Source organism: Physeter macrocephalus, chromosome 12 (genome assembly GCF_002837175.3).
Source record: "Physeter macrocephalus isolate SW-GA chromosome 12, ASM283717v5, whole genome shotgun sequence".
Classification (NCBI taxonomy): domain Eukaryota; kingdom Metazoa; phylum Chordata; class Mammalia; order Artiodactyla; family Physeteridae; genus Physeter; species Physeter macrocephalus.
In genome coordinates, this window is record NC_041225.1 from 22,815,024 (window position 1) to 22,830,790 (window position 15,767).

At 46.1% G+C, this 15,767-nt stretch overlaps 1 protein-coding gene across 3 annotated transcripts in view; it reads left to right on the forward strand.

Annotated features, from left to right (window-relative positions):
• The window catches only part of C12H2orf49 (chromosome 12 C2orf49 homolog), a 19,541-nt gene that overhangs the window by 1,244 nt on the left and 2,530 nt on the right, over positions 1-15,767 (forward strand). The window contains exons 2-5 of one of the 3 annotated variants that reach the window (XM_055088994.1): positions 1,225-1,391; positions 4,122-4,503; positions 6,808-6,882; positions 13,423-13,533. In XM_055088994.1, coding sequence (XP_054944969.1) covers positions 1,225-1,391; positions 4,122-4,503; positions 6,808-6,864 — 606 coding nt within the window. In that variant the 3' untranslated portion in view covers positions 6,865-6,882; positions 13,423-13,533. Of the gene's footprint in view, positions 1-1,224; positions 1,392-4,121; positions 4,504-6,807; positions 7,273-13,422; positions 13,534-15,767 lie in introns of those variants that run through there. The other 2 variants (XM_028497073.2, XM_007108362.4) reach the window with 2 other exon arrangements.

Consider the following 15,767-nt stretch of genomic DNA (forward strand, 5'->3'; position numbering starts at 1 on the left):
CTTCCCGGACCGGGGCATGAACCCGTGTCCCCTGCATCGGCAGGCGGACTCTCAACCACTGCGCCACCAGGGAAGCCCGGAAATTGCCATTTTTAACGAGTTCTTGCTGCTGGTCCAGAGACCACAGTTTGAGAACCACTGTCTTGGGGCAGTGTTCTCTAACTAAGGTGTCTATGGATTCTGGAGAAATGTTGTCCAAGAGAATCCCTAGCGTTTCCCCATTCTTCTGAGTGAGTACAGGTGAAAGTTGATAATAAAGAATGGTCCAGTATAAGAGATAAAAGAAGTAAAATTTGTGCTTTTAAATTGTGAAGAACAAAAGGAAAGGATCAATTTATCAGAGGGAAGATTGGATTTGTTTTGTCAGTTCTAAACACAAATGTTTCCAAGCCTTTCTGAATTGTTGAGCCCACAATCTCCTTTCCATCCTTATTTTCCTTCCTAAATCCACCTCTCTCCATAACTGCTCCTGTGCCTTCTGCCATATGTTTTCTGTTGAGAATAAATCGGAAAGTGAGGTGATTTGATGCAGAGAGGGATAGTTGGACGATGACTGGGAGCCATTGAAAGGACTGGTACAGACATGAGGGGCCGCGTGTTCTAGTGTGTACTGTTATCAGGACCATCATCAGTAAGGGGAATGCAGCTTCCATCCGTAGAGCCATTGAAGTCTGGGTGGTGAACTTCAGTTTAAGAAGCACTATTTCTGGGTGGTGAACTTCAGTTTAAGAAGCACTATTAGGGAAACATGGGGAATAATATACAGGGTGAGACCTCCAGCCCACTAATCTGATCACGATAGTAACACTCTAGGTAACTTTTTGACGGGATGTAGTAATTGTTATCATTGTTTGTTTTCTTTTGTCTGGTCTTCCCAGAAAGTCCCTCATTTTCAGTTTTGTTCATAGATTAAGATGCTGCTACTGGAAATGGTCTTTATGCCTCCTGTGTGGGCTGAGTAGTGTGGACAGCTGTCCTTGTCGCACTGAGGACATATGACCACTGTCTTTAAGATGAAGCTGAACCAAAAATTTGAAGAGCTTAGCATCTTTATAATACTGTTTCTTGCAGTATCATATAGAATGTTAGGCATATGTCTAAACGTGAAAATGGTTTTATACTTGTAATTTAAGCAGTCATGTTTTACCCTGTTAAGTAGGCAGTTGGTTAGCTATTAAAATGAGAGCTGTTGTTTTGAAATTACTTTTGTTTCCTTTTCTACAGAAGAACATAACTGTTGAAAATGACATGAGAGTAAACAAAGACAGTCTTACCGATCTTTATGTTCAGCATGCAATACCACTGCCTCAGAGAGATTTGCCAAGGAATAGATGGGGGAAAGTGATGGAAAAGAAGAGAGAACAACATGAGATAAAAAATGAGACGAAAAGGTACTTTTCTATCGTTCTGGTTATCGTCTTATCTTATATGACTCAACAATTTTGCTTTTCTTTTTTCCCCAGATAAACTTAGGTAAACAATATTGACTCAGCTGCTGTTTGTTGAGCACCAGGTACTGTGCATGAATAAAACTGACAGAATATTCCTTTTGCTCATATTTTAATTGGGAGAAACACGATAAAAAAGTTAAGTAACGGACAAGGTATGCTACATTGTGGTAAATGCTAAGGGGAAAGTGAAACAGGGAAGGGGGTGACAATTTTACGTAAGGTGGCCAGGAACAACTTCGCTGAAAAGTGACATTTCAGTAGAGAGACCTGTAGAAAGTAGAGGGCAAGCCAGCGTCCCAGGCCGAACCTGAGAACCTGGTCAGGAGTGTGTCCACACGATGTGCCAGGAACAGCCCAGAGGCCATCAGGCTGGGCAGGGAGAGTCAAGGGCAGAGCTGGGAAGGAGGCGCACAGGGCTGAGTGCAGGAGGCTGTCAGTCGTGTGAGAGCCTTGGCTTCGCTCTGAGCTGGGAAGCCGTCGGAGAAGTTTGAGCGGAGTGATGACACCATCTGATGTACATTTTAAGAGGTTTACTTTGGCTGCTGTACTGAGAAATGATTTAAGGTTGGGGGAGGGGAATAGGGAAACCACTTAAGGGGTTGTGCTGTAATCCTAGCAGCAGATGGCAGTGACTTTGACTGAAGTAGTGGACTTGGTAAGAAGCGGTTGGGGTCTGGATATGTTTTGGAGGCAGAGCCAATAAGATTTGTTTAATTGTCAGAAAAAAGTGGAGTCAGATAAGACTCTGAGGTCTTTGAATAAAATAGAAATGAAGAGATGGTTGTGTAGCTTCAGGTACACTATTTTAAAGTTTTAAGTTCCAGAAAAATTTTCATAAAACCACCAGCAAATGAATTTCATTTCATAAAGCAAGTGACATTTAACTAATCAGTGTAGCTGGTTAGTGAGGACCAGGTACCCTAAGATCCCTGAATGGGCTGATTATTTCTTTCATCGTGTCTGTTTATCACCAGTGGGTGCTATTGATTAACTGCTGAATTTCTTTTTAGAGCCTTACTGTCACAGGCAGTGCACTAGAGAAAGTGGGAGAAGATGGAGTGCGAGGGCTGGGTGAGGAGAACGCCACCTCTGAGTTGGTGGCTTTAATCTCTAGGTACAAAGAAAAATTCATGACTGATAGGGAGATTGTTCCCCAAGTCTGAGAATAGTTGAAGGATGTAGCGTGTGTGCTCGTCTGTGTATAGTCTTTTGGAGAATAGCGGTGTATACGGTCTCACTGTTGATCAGGGACACAGTCAGTCCGGGGTGAGCATCATCTTAACTCTGTGGTTGCAGGCCGTGTCTTAGCGCTGACTGTTGTAAATCTGCGGATTAGGCCGTGTATACCCTTCATTTATTCTTGGTGACTCTTATTAAGAAAGTATTTTCTTCTTGACCTGCACATTCAGGCACACTGTCGTAAGCAAAGCTTTCAATACTGTAATCCCTCTTAATGCCTCTGTATCATTTTGGAAAGGATCTTTGACTCTTTGTAAACATCGCAGTTTGACTCTCAAATCAGAGCGTTAAAGCTGGAAGGCTCTAAGGGACCATCAGGCCTTTTGAATTGCTTATGATTTTCCCCGGAGGAGCTGAGCTCCAGAGGTGCTATGATGTCCCCCAGGGCACAGCACGCCAGGCGCAGCTCTCTGGTGCAGTGCTTCTCAAACTTCGGTGCGCTCCTGAGTCTTAGGCGGACCTCTCCCCAGCTGAGAGCCCTGCCCTCAGCCCTGCTGTCTGTTTCCCCTCTGCGGTGGCAGTGGGTGGGCGCTGAGCTTGCTTTCACCTTCTCCCACACGATGTTCACTGGTGGCCTAAGAACTGGTGAGTTTCGCCAGCCACCTCGGATCTGGTGAAAATGGCGAAAATGCAGATTGTGAATCGGGACAGAGCACAGCCCCAAAGCGCTCAAAGGTGCTGCATTTCCTCTGCGCCCCCGAGATGGTGCTGGCGCTGCTGGCGCCTGAGGACTCAAGTTCCTGTAACATGTTTATTTTAAATAAACAAATCTGTGCTTCATTTGAGGTATAATTAATAATGAACAAATGAATGCTTTTATTATTAATCTTTATGATTAAGAGTGGAAGTTAGGTTTTCGGAAGCTGAATGTGAAGACTTGCCAAGTTATAAACTTAAAATTACACACATGTTACAGTTACAGTTAGTTTAGAAGATGCCGTGGCTTTAAAGACCTTTAATGAATGGAGTAGGATGTCCTGTCCCATAGTTTGTAGACTGCCATTATGGTAGTTTAGTATAGTTTTATAATCTATTTCCTAAATAATCATTGATACATGGGTAAGATAACCCTATCAATAGGATGGTGATTTTTAAAAATTAAAAAAAAAATTTTTTGTTACTCGGAAATCCTGTTTTAAGTTTTGGGGTTCGTTGGTGGATTGATGCTTTAGAAATAACTGTGTACACATGAAAGGTAACTTTGAATTTTTGTCAATAAATATTTTAAACTTAAAAGCACTGGAAAATTATCATTTCACTTAAAGTAAACGTAGAAAACTGCATTTCTGGTAGCCCTATTTCCGGTAGTCCTACTTAGAATAGATCAGTCTTATCGATAAATCTTTTTCGGTCATTGTTTTACCTTTGAGTCCCAGGGAACTGGTTTGCTGTCCAGAGGGTATTTTTCATGACACATCTCTCCGATTTCAGGAGTAGCACTGCAGACGGGTTTCGGAAAAGACCCCTCATCGTGTTTGATGGGAGTTCAACAAGTACAAGCATAAAAGTGAAGAAGACCGAGAACGGAGACAATGACCGACTCAAGTCCCGGCCTCAGGCCAGCGCTACCAGTAATGCCTTTCGAAAATTGTCCGATTCCTCTTCAGGTGTCTCACCCCTAATTTTGTCTTCCAATTTGCCTACGAACAATAGAATGGAACACAATAATAATGACACTAAACAGAACCATGACTTAACGCATAGGAAAAGTCCTTCCGGCCCCGTGAAGTCGCCGCCTTTGTCGCCTGTAGGAACCACTCCGGTGAAGTTAAAGCGCGCCGCTCCCAAGGAGGAGGCCGAGGCCGAGGCCACGGTGAGTATGGACAGCAGATGTCATCGTTCTCCAACCCGTCAGTGATCGTCTCACTTGTACATCTCATTCCTCGTGTGTTTGAGCCCTGGAATCCATGATGATAAGCTAATGTTTCTTAAAGTGCACTCAGTTTATTTCTGCTTAAAATGTGTGAAGAGAGTGTCTCTTAGGCCCTTTTCCTAGATTTTCCTCACTTAGATCCTTTAACTATCTTGGAACTAAAAGAGAGAAATAATCCTTTGTTAGCAAGGCTTAGAACGTTAACTCAGTTGTCCAGGGTCGCACATTTATTAAGTAGCATTTTAGAGCTTGACCTTAAGTCTGTTTTGCGCTTACCTTAAAATCACACCAGAATCTCTAGGAGTCACCGCTTGCCTCCTCTACCCTCACATGTACCTGTCTTTAGAAGGCTGGAGTCTCCTCTGTTACGCTCTACTAGACTTAGCATTTGGAGGCTTGGATTTCGTACGGCAGATTTCTGTAGCTACCATGGTTTATTTTCAGTTTCGTTATGAGATTTTACATATCTATATATATTTGATCTTCCCATAGTCTCAGAAAAGTGATGTCACCTTTAAACATCCAGCAGTTTTATAGCTTTTATTTCTTATTTTAGTTCATTCAGGCTGGTGTAACAAAAAATACCATTGACTGGGTGGCTCAAACAATAAACATTTATTTCCCACAGTTCTGGAGGCTGGAAGTCCAAAATCAAGGTGCTGGCAGATTCAGTGTCTGGTGAGGGCCCACTTCCCAGTTCAGAGTCAGCTGCTTCTCACTGTGTCCTCACATGGCAGAAGGGGCAGGGGAGCTCCCTGGGGTCCCTTATGGGGGTACTAATCCCCTTCATGAGGCTCCACCCTCATGACATAAGCGCCTCCCGAAGGCCCCCCCCTCCAGGTACCGTCATATCGGGGATTAGGTTTCAACACAAGAATTCTGAGGGGACACAAACATTCCGTCCAAAGCATTCCTGTAAGTATACTTTGGCTTTATTATCATCTTCAAGTTGTGTGTCAAAGGGAGCAAAACTCTGAGTGGTTCAGACCTTCTAAAATAGCAGACCCGGGGCTTCCCTGGTGGCGCAGTGGTTAAGAGTCCGCCTGCCAATGCAGGCGACACGGGTTCGAGCCCTGGTCCGGGAAGATCCCACATGCTGTGGAGCAGTTAAGCCCGTGCGCCACAACTACTGAGCCTGCGCTCTAGAGCCCGCGAGCCACAGCTACTGAGCCCACGCGCCTAGAGCCCGTGCTCCGCAACTAGAAGCCACCGCAACGAGAAGCCTGCGCACCGCGACAAAGAGGAGCCCCCACTCGCCGCAACGAGAGAAAGCCCGCGCTCAGCAGCAAAGACCCAGCGCGGCCAAAAATTTAATTAATTAATTAATTTAAAAAAAAAGAAAACTAAAACAGCAGACCCTGGAAAAAGAAAGCTGCTGTGTATCTGAGCCGCCCAAAGTTCTTTTGTTAGTTCTTCATTGACTCCTTTCAGCAACCCTGTGAAGGAGGTACAGTAGCTTTTCCCATTTCACAGATGAGGGGAAAGAAGCTTAAATAATTTAAATCACCTTGTCCAGCTTCCAGAGTCAGTAAGTTGCCGGCCCGCGGTTTGAATCCAGGTCTGTGTGGCCTCAGCGGTCGCACTTCTGACGGCACCACGCTGCCCCTGCCCGCGTTGCGTCACGGCTGTGGGACGAGGAGGGCTGTGGGAAAAGCAGCAGGAAGAGCAGTCCGGGCCTTGAGTGTTGTGATGAGAGTGAGCTTCGAGGGTTTTGTTTTCCCCAGTCTCTTGGAAAGCATTTTTCTACTCAGAAAGCTTTTACTGTTTCAGAGGTGTGAGTTTTTTCTCTCTTAAGTCTTGTATCAAGGTCTTAGGTTGGGAGGTTGGGAGGAGGTGGGCTCGGCAGGGAGGAAGCAGGTCGCGAGCAGTCAGTGGTTCTCAACCCCGCGTGTGCCTGAGGTCACCTCGAGGGGCTTCCGGAAAACCTGGCCAGAGCCGCAGCCTCGTCCCAGCCCCCTCCCGTGGGTGCTGACTGAGTCGGTTCTGCGATAGGGCCCAGGCCTGGGCGTGTTGGTCAGTTGGTCAACTTTACCGTGGGTGAGTCTGCAGGGTAAACATCTGAGAACCACAGCTGGCAGAACGGGAGCCCGGGGCTCGCCCTCTTTCCTCGCCTTCCCCACCAGATGGCAGCAGTGCCCCACCGTTTCTGCCTCCGTGGTCGAGCTTGGTCGTTTAAAATGTGCCTTTTGGGTATTCTCTGACATGTCTGCAAGTGTAAACTGACTTCTTCTCGTGTCTTTTCAGAATAACGTGAAGCCCCCAGAAGCAAAGAGGAAGATACAGCATGTTACATGGCCATGAAGGAAAGTTTCCAAAAATGTAAATATAACTGTAACTGTAGTTTTTCAAACAAGTTCACGTTTACTGACAGTATTTACCGAGATCCTGATTATTGTGGAATTTTCTTAAGAGGTTTAAATTAGGCTCAAAAAAATAAAGTCCTTTCCTTTCCTTTTTCCCTCCTTTTCCTTCCTTTGGGGGGAAGAAATCTTGCCTTTCATGCTCCAATTAGGAAAGAATTTCTTTTTAAACAAATGGTTTAGTACAAGTCATTTATATTGACCCTACTCAAATAATTAACTGCAAGTCTGATATAAAAGCATTTGATGAATTTTAGGAATCATTGGCATTCGTCTCTTCTGGTCTTTGGGGAAATTTGAGGTTTTTTAAACTCGGACATTTTAGAGGTTCACAATTTTCATTTCTTTTCCCAAGCAAAAGAAAGTAACAGTTCATCGCAATATTCTAGTGAATTCTGCCGAGCTCCTCCTCAAGGTTCCCCATGGAAGGCGTATTAGTAGTGCTGCCAATAAACTGTTCAGAATATACAGATAAATCGCTCTTCTTGAAGTGCTCATGTCGCCTCTCTCCGCAAAATCGAAAGGGAGACCAGCGCTTGCTCTTGCTGCTTCCCTTTAATTGTGAACTGATTTCTTGTGAGCAGACCGGCCCACCCCTCGGACGCTCCTGTCACGTGGCGGCCCTGCTCCTCTTCTCACGGTGGCTCTGACCTCCCTCTCAGCTCCGGTAGCACTCTCTCCTGGGAGCTTAATTTTTTCCAAATGAGGCCGACTTCAGACTCTTCAGGGGAAGTAATCACTTTAGAGGTGGTACCTGATGGCAGAAAGCTTACAGGATAGGAAGGGCGGGTAGAATTCTAGAACCTGAGAATCCGGGAAGGCTGGCAGGGAGGGGGACTCAGCGCGACGTGCGGTCTGCGGAAGGGGGTTTGCCGAGTCGGAGGTCACTCGAGGGCAGCATGGGGGCAGGGGCCGGCACCCGCCGAGGCACCGCCGAGGTTTCCTCGGTGTTAAGTGGTGTCACTCCAGTTGTGTAGCAGAAGTCAGCAGGGAGATAGGGTAGCCCTCACGTTCACGAGTTCTGGTGTCCACTTCCTGCTGTGTATTTCTAACCAAGGCCAAGGGTACTTTATACTCTTCCCTTGTACGACTGATCTTCGAATGGGGTTTGCCTTTCAACACTTTTTAGAGCAGTCCATGCCTTTTTTGATATGTTAAAACAAGCATTTTAGTTCAGCTATTGAATAGCCTTACAAACAATTAATTCAGCCTTGCAGGTAAGTACTGTACTAAAACTTTAACCCTACAGTTTTTAGCCTTTCTGCCTTTATCCAGACTATAAATCCACACCCATAAGACGAAACTGAAAGACACTGAGTGTGGCATAAGTTGTTAATGTTATGCTAAATTGTTAAATGGTTGGTTGTCTGCAGGGCTGATATTTGGAATATTGTTGAAGGACAGCCATAATCCTATACACAACTGTGTGTTAAGGGAGATTTTAAAAGTGCAGATTTCAGGGTAGAATGACAAATTGTATTCTACATTCTGTTGTCTCTTCTGCTTCCATCTGCATTTCTCTCTTAGTTAAGAGAGATTTAGCCATTTGACAGTTTTAAGTCAGTGGAAACTTGTTTTTAGTTACTCAATAAAATTAATTTTTAATTTGTATATTTAACTTACAGAGTAGGTTGGTAATAACAGCTGAACTGTGTAACATTGTTGCTTCAAATTGAAGTTTATATTATGAACATTCAGAATCAGTGCTCATATAGCAGCATATTATTGAGCTATTTTGTGTTTGAAAAGTGGAGAAGCCTCAACCCTGTGCCGTGTGTCACGTACACTGACATCCGAGCGCTAGGCCTCCTCGCGGTGCGCGGACACAGCTCCGTGGGCCGTGGCAGGGGTCCGAGGTGGTGCTTTGTGGGCTTTAGAGCTTCCAAGGCCTTGATGTGCACGGCGCACACCTGGACCACCCCTCGCTCCGTAACGTGGGCTGACCTGGTTGCTCGGGTTCCTTGCTGGGGTCAGCGAAGGGCAGTCGGCGGAGCCAGGCAGCTCCCGGGGAATAGGCATGTGTCCGCTTCCTGCCCTTAGCAGGTGGTCTCGTTCTTTTCTTCCTCCCCCCGTGTGTCCCCTGTTTTCCTTTTCCTTACGCTCCCCTCCCACAGTTCACTTTCTCTGCTCCTTCTCCTTCACCCTGTACACCCTGAGCTCCGGGCTCAGGTTTACCAGTCGTATTGCTCGGCCCGCTTGCGGCCGGGGCCGGAGCTAGGCGAGCCCCGTGCTTCTTGAGGACCACGGACGCTGCTGCGGGGGTCTGCGAGTCTCAAGGCTCTGCAGCACCCGGCGCTGAATTGCCGCGGTGGCTCTGGAGGCGGGGCGGTTTACCAGGGCCCGCTCACTGATCTGGGCGGCTGCCAGGCACTCTGCAAGGCTGCCTCAACCACTGCTGTGAGGCTGTGATACTTCTGGCTAGTGTTAAAATTCTTCAGGATTGCAGTTATTGTTTGAAAGAGTGTTTTGGTTAACTTAAGTTTTGAGAGGTGATTCTAAAACTGATCTAGAGACTCATTTAATAGCAACAACCTGTTAAAAACTTACATTAAGTGAAACTGCCAGTGGATTAAATCATATGTATGTAAGAGCTTCCTCTGTTTACTACTGTGGGACCTCAGTAATTCTGAGGCTCCAAAACGGTCAAAACGTTTTTAAGTGTGCGCTTTTATTAAATGCTTGTGCAGGTTTTGTAATTCGGTACAGAAAGTTTAACCTTGTAATGTACATTTTTGTATGTAAAAAGTCTTTTAAGGAGCCTTATCCTTATTTAAATAAAAGGAATAAAATTATTGAGTAGGTTTCTCATTCACAAAAAAAATAAAATGGAAACACACTCTGTAGTGATTTGATCTCTTTCTATTTCACTAAACTATGTCAGAAAGTGTTATTTATTCTTTATAGTACAGGCTTCTGTACCCAGATCAGTTGGGCTCAGCCCTGGTGCCAATAGTCCAGCCCCGCCTTGGGCCTGCGGGAGGTGCTGGGTCGCCAGGGCAGCCTGCTGTACGGGAGGCCTGCTGCACGGCTGACTCGCTGGCGGCCACTGCACTTCGTGGGATGGAGACACAGTCCCCCGAACCTGCCCTGTGGAAGCTTTCCTACCCAGGGGGGCACTGACCAGAGATTCGGTCGAGGGGTTATTTGTGTTTGGAGTGATCTTGAAAAAGTTAATATTTTTTACTGGTATCTTACTGTTGGAGACTGAAGCTCTAAATTAACTCATTAACTTGGAAAAGCCTCAGGTAACTTTATACCTTGAACTTAAAAATAGATCTTTCTTTTTTTTTTTTTTTTTTTTTGTGGTACGCGGGCCTCTCACTGTTGTGGCCTCTCCCGTTGCGGAGCACAGGCTCCGGACGCGCAGGCTCAGCGGCCATGGCTCACGGGCCCAGCCGCTCCGCGGCATGTGGGATCCTCCCGGACCGGGGCACGAACCCGTGTCCCCCGCATCGGCAGGCGGGCTCTCAACCACTGCGCCACCAGGGAACCCCGATCTTTCATTTTTTTGTCTGGACAGAAGAGATGAAAAAAATCTCATTTCCATTTAGATCGTTTTTTACTAGAGTGCCCTTTGCTGGTTCACACGCTCTGTGCTGTCGGTGCTGAACTCGGTTGTCTTCCCTATTGTGGCAGAAAAGTTAAAGACATGAGTAAGTAAGTTCCTGCTCAGTGAATGATGGATAATAGTAATGACAGGAAGAAAATCAGTCATGAAACAGTTGAGGGATGGGGGGAGGGTGAGGAGTGGTTAGGGAAGGCCTCCGAGAAGAGATGATGCTTTGGGGAAGGCGGTTTTGGAAAGCTTTCAGGAAGAGCTTCCTGTTTGCGGTGGGTTTTAAAGGGCTGCATGCTCTTTGTTGCTCCTCCCATCAAAGGCGGAGTCCGTGTCCCGCTGCTGGGTGTGGACTGGCCTGGTAGTGCGCGTTGATCAAACCAGTGCTGCTCCCTCTTGGAGCCCTGCAGCAGCCGTGGGAAAAGCCTGCTGGAGAAACGTGTCCCAGCCAGCAGCCAGCACTAACCCCCAGACCTGGGACTGCTTGTCACCCTTCCCCACTTGCTGCCAGGTGAGACCAGCCCAGGCAGCTGACTCAGAGTCACGAGGGAGCAGAGTGAAGGGTGTACGAAGCCACTAGGTGTTGGGGTGCTTTGCTCCTAGCCCTGGATAACTCAGATGCCAGCCAGGGGCAGAGTGGAGCCCTGAGGCTGGACAGGATTTCGTGGCAGAAAGGCTGGTGTGGCTAGGATCAGTGAGAGTGGGGACGCTAGTATGAAATGACCCCAAAGCAGGGGGGCAGGAGCCAGGTGACACAGGACTTACGGGCCGTGTAAGGACTTCGGATTTGATTCTACGAGCAATTGGAAGCTCTTTGTTAACTGTTCAGACTTACCCAAGCGTTCAGTTTAATCAGAAGACTGAAATAAGACTAGTTCAATAAGTATATAGAATAGCCCTAAACATTTTTTTATCTAGTAAAATTATCTAAGTTTTTGTTTTTGTTTTAGCATATTTGAATTAAAATATTCATTTTTAAAACATGGCTAATAATTAAGCCTTAGGAGAGACTAAAATACCAGTTAAGGTAAAAGATATTTTTCATAAATATAAAAACCGTCATCTAGCTAAGCGTTCTGTTATATCTATTCTGCCTTGCTATATAATTTTTTAAAATAAGCCTTTTATTTTAGGTAAGCTTTAGATTTATGGAAAAATCACCAAGATAGTACAGAGAGTTTCCATATACTACACACCCAGTTTCCCCTGTTACTGCTATACGTTGGTGTGATATATGTGTTGAAATCAATCAGTATTGATACGTTATTATGTGCTAAAGTCCATAGCTTTATTCAGATGTCCTTAGTTTTGTTTTTTAATTTATTTATTTATTTTTGGCAATTTATTTTTGGCTGTGTTGGGTCTTCACTGCTGTGCACGGGCTTTTCTCTAGTTGCGGCGAGCGGGGGCTACTCTTCTTTGCGGTGCGCGGGGCTTCTAACTGTGGTGGCCTCCCGTTGCAAAGCACAGGCTCTAGGCGTATGGGCTTCAGTAGTTGTGGCGCACGGGCTCAGTAGTTGTGGCTCGCGGGCTCTAGAGCGCAGGCTCAGTAGTTATGGCGCACGGGCTTAGTTGCTCCGCGGCATGTGGGATCTTCCCGGACCAGGGCTCGAACCCGTGTTCCCTGCACTGGCAGGTGGATTCTCCACCACTGCGCCACCAGGGAAGTCCCCAGATGTCCTCAGTTTTTACCTAATGTCCTTTTTCTGTCCCAGGATACCACCTTACATTTAGTCATTGTAATTCCTTGGCTGTGACAGTTTCTCAGACTCTTTTTAAATTTTCACAGTTTTGAGGCTAACTGATTAGGTATTTTGTAGAATGTTCCTCTGTTTGAATTTGTCCCATGTGTTTCTCATGATTAGGCTAGGGTTATGGGTTTTGGGGGAAAGATCACAGAGGTAAAGTGCCACTTTCATCACATATAAAGGGTACATACTATCAACATGACCTACTACTTTTGAGGTGAATCTTGGTCTCCTGGCTGAGGTGCTATTTGTTAGGTTAATACAGTTTGTCTTTTTCCTCCTTTTCATACTGTACTCTGGGAGGAAGTCACTTCGGGGTAGGGAGAAGCATCAGGTGAGAGAGACTGACCCACAGTTGTCATGTGTTAGAATAATCAGGTGAAATCAAGCAAGTGGCTTGCTGTGTTTAAAGAAGAAAGACAAGCTTTAAAATGACTTCAGTACAGAAACTGTAAAAAGTGTAACATGTTTAAAATTTTTTTAATTTTGATTGAGATATCATAAAATACCATGACTTTTTAAAGTCTTATACAGCTCAGTGAATCTACATATATATGTATTTATGAATATATGTATATAAAAAAACCACTGTCCAGATCAAGATACAGAGCAAGGTTGGCAAACTTTCTGTAAAGGGTCAGATAGTAAAAATTTTAGGCCTCGTGGGCCATGCAGTACATAAATGAATGGCCATGGCTGTGTCCCAGTATTAATTTTTAAGAAAACAGCTGGTAGGCAGGATTTAGCCCGTGGGCCAGCGATACCCAGAACGTTTCTGACTTCTATCTCCGTAGTTTAGTTTTACCTGCTAACATTCATCTTATGCACTTTTATGTATGTGTTTTATTTCACAATTTGATAAAAAGTCTTGCTTAATGTAAAGGATTATCAAAGAACTGTATTATTTTAGAGCCAGTCAGAAATATTGTGCATTGTAATGATTCCACTGATAGAGGGTAGGTGGGTAGGTGCAGGGTAGGCAGAGGCAAGTTTTGTGTGTGGTGGGACCAGAGGTAGGTGTGACAGCTCAAACCTTGGTTTGCTTTCAAGATCTTTCCTTTTATCTTTGGCTTTCAGCATTTTGACTGTGATGTGTCTGGGTACGGATCGCTTTGCATTTTTCCTACTTTGAGTTTGTTATGCTTCTTGGATGTGTGTTTTTATTATTTTATTTTTTTGGCTGTTCCCCATCCAGGAATCTTACAGCATGCCGGGTCTTAGTTCCCCAACCAGGGATCGAACCTGTGCCCCCTGCAGTGGAAGTGCAGAGTCCTAACCACTGGACCACCAGAGAAGTCCTGGATGTGTTTGTGCAGGCTCAGCGGCCACGGCTCACGGGCCCAGCCGCTCCGCGGCACGTGGGATCCTCCCGGACCGGGGCATGAACCCGTGTCCCCTGCATCGGCAGGCGGACTCCCAACCACTGCGCCACCAGAGAAGTCCTGGATGTGTATTTTTAGATGAATGTTTTTCTTTGAACCGGGGGGAAGTTTCTGGCCATTAATTCTTAAATATTTTTTCTGTCACTTTTCTCTCTTCTCCCTGGTGTTCCCATTATGCATATGTTGGTTCACTTAGTGATGTCCACATTTCTCTGTTTATTTTCCTTTATTCTTCTCTGTTTTTCAGTTTCATAATCTTTGTTGATCCATCTTGAAGTTCACTGGTTTTTTATCTTCTCCCAACTCAAATCTATTGACCCCTCTAGTGAATTTCTTCATTCTGGCTAATATACTTTTCCACTACAGAATGTCCACTTGATTCTTTTTTATCATGTTTATCTCCTTTTTGGTTATTCTCTGTCGGATGAGTGATTGTTCTCACGCACATTCCTTCAGTTTTGTAAATGTGGTTTCCTTTAGTTCTTTGAGCATGTGTTTTTTGGGTTTTTTTGGTTTTTTGTCTGCGTTGGGTCTTCATTGCTGTGCGCAGGCTTTCTCTAGTTGCGGCGAGCAGGCGCTACTCTTCGTTGCGGTGTACGGGCTTCTCTTTGTGGTGGCTTCTCTTGTGGAGCACAGGCTCTAGGCACGTGGGCTTCCATAGTTGTGGCATGAGGGCTCAGTAGTTGTGGCTCGTGGGCTCTAGAGCACAGGCTCAGTAGTTGTGGCACACAGGATTAGTTTCTCTGCAGCATGTGGGATCTTCCTGGACCAGGGATCGAACCTGTGTCCCCTGCATCAGCAGGCAGATTCTTAACCACTGTGCCATCAGGGAAGTCCCTCTTTGAACGTGTTTATAACACACATTCAGCAGTGTTTGGTTGGAGGGTCTGTGTAAGCACCTTGAGCTAGTAAGACCTCTGCTCTTTGCTGAGGAGCTGGTGTGGCTTGGAGAATGCTTTCAAGTCTGTTCACATCCCACTCTGACTGCTCTTGAGCGGGTAGGTGCAGCCCAGTCCATGCCCACAGTCTCCTGGCCCCCAGGGCTAAGTGGGATCCCAGGACAGCTCTTCTCAACTCTTTCCCCAATTCTTTCAGTTAAACTTCAGACCTGCCTGCCATTTTGCTTTTTGCTGTTAGTATCATGGAGCCACCAGCCCCCTCTTGACTGCTTGCCACCAAGATCTCTGTTGTTTTTGACAGTCTCCTCTGGCAGATTTCTCCATTCTTGGTACGAAATAATGCCCTCCTGCAGAGGTTCACAGAGCTACCAGTTCACAGAGCCTGCCTCCCCCTTGGGGCTGGACAGTGTTGGCTTCTCCTAGAGTTAACACTCCTCCCAGGTAGGTGCTGGGGAAGTTGGGGGGGGACTGGTAGCCCCTAGTCTTCTCAGACTGCCCCTCTGAATGTGGAACCTCCACCCCATGAGAGGTTGGAGCCCTGGAATTCCCAGCCTGTCACCCCTGGGGCAGAGCCCTCGACCATAGGAGCCCTTCCCTTCTGGGCAGCACCAACCTGGAGCAGAGCTTCTATCACATGACACTGGGGAGTGGGGGTAGGGTCGGATCAGCTGGGGCTCAAATGCCACAGACGTCACTGGTCTCGTTAACATGCAGTCGACTTTCCTGAATAAATGTTTCTCCATGTGCTGTATGCCTCCAGGAGCATTTTCAGAGACTTTACGTTATTTAGTTTGTATACAGTTTCCCCAGCTAAAGGGTTGTTTCACTGGGCAGAGGGTCGGCTGAGCCCAGCTGACCTGGGCTGATGGTGGTACACACCTCCATCCAGAAGTTCCTCCTCAAAGAAGTCAGTTCTTTGAGGCTTGGCTGGGCTGCTTGGAGTCTGGTGGTTCAGCCAGAAATTTGTAGGGATTTCACACACATAACTTGGGGCTCTCTTTTCTAGAATTTTCCATCTCACTTTCCAGAGGCTGTTGGTCCCAAACTCTGGCCTCTGGTTCTTCAAGCTGGTGAGACTACAGGTTTTCTAACAGAGCTGTAGCTGCCCTGTGGGTCCTGCCCTGACCTAAAAGCTGTAAGAATGGGAAGCCTACCAGTTGCCCTCTTCTTCCAGGGCCCACGCGCCTCCAGAGTCCTCCTGCTGTGGGTCATGCTCCAGTGTTCTCATTTTTTTTTTTTTTTTTTTTTTTTTTTTTGTG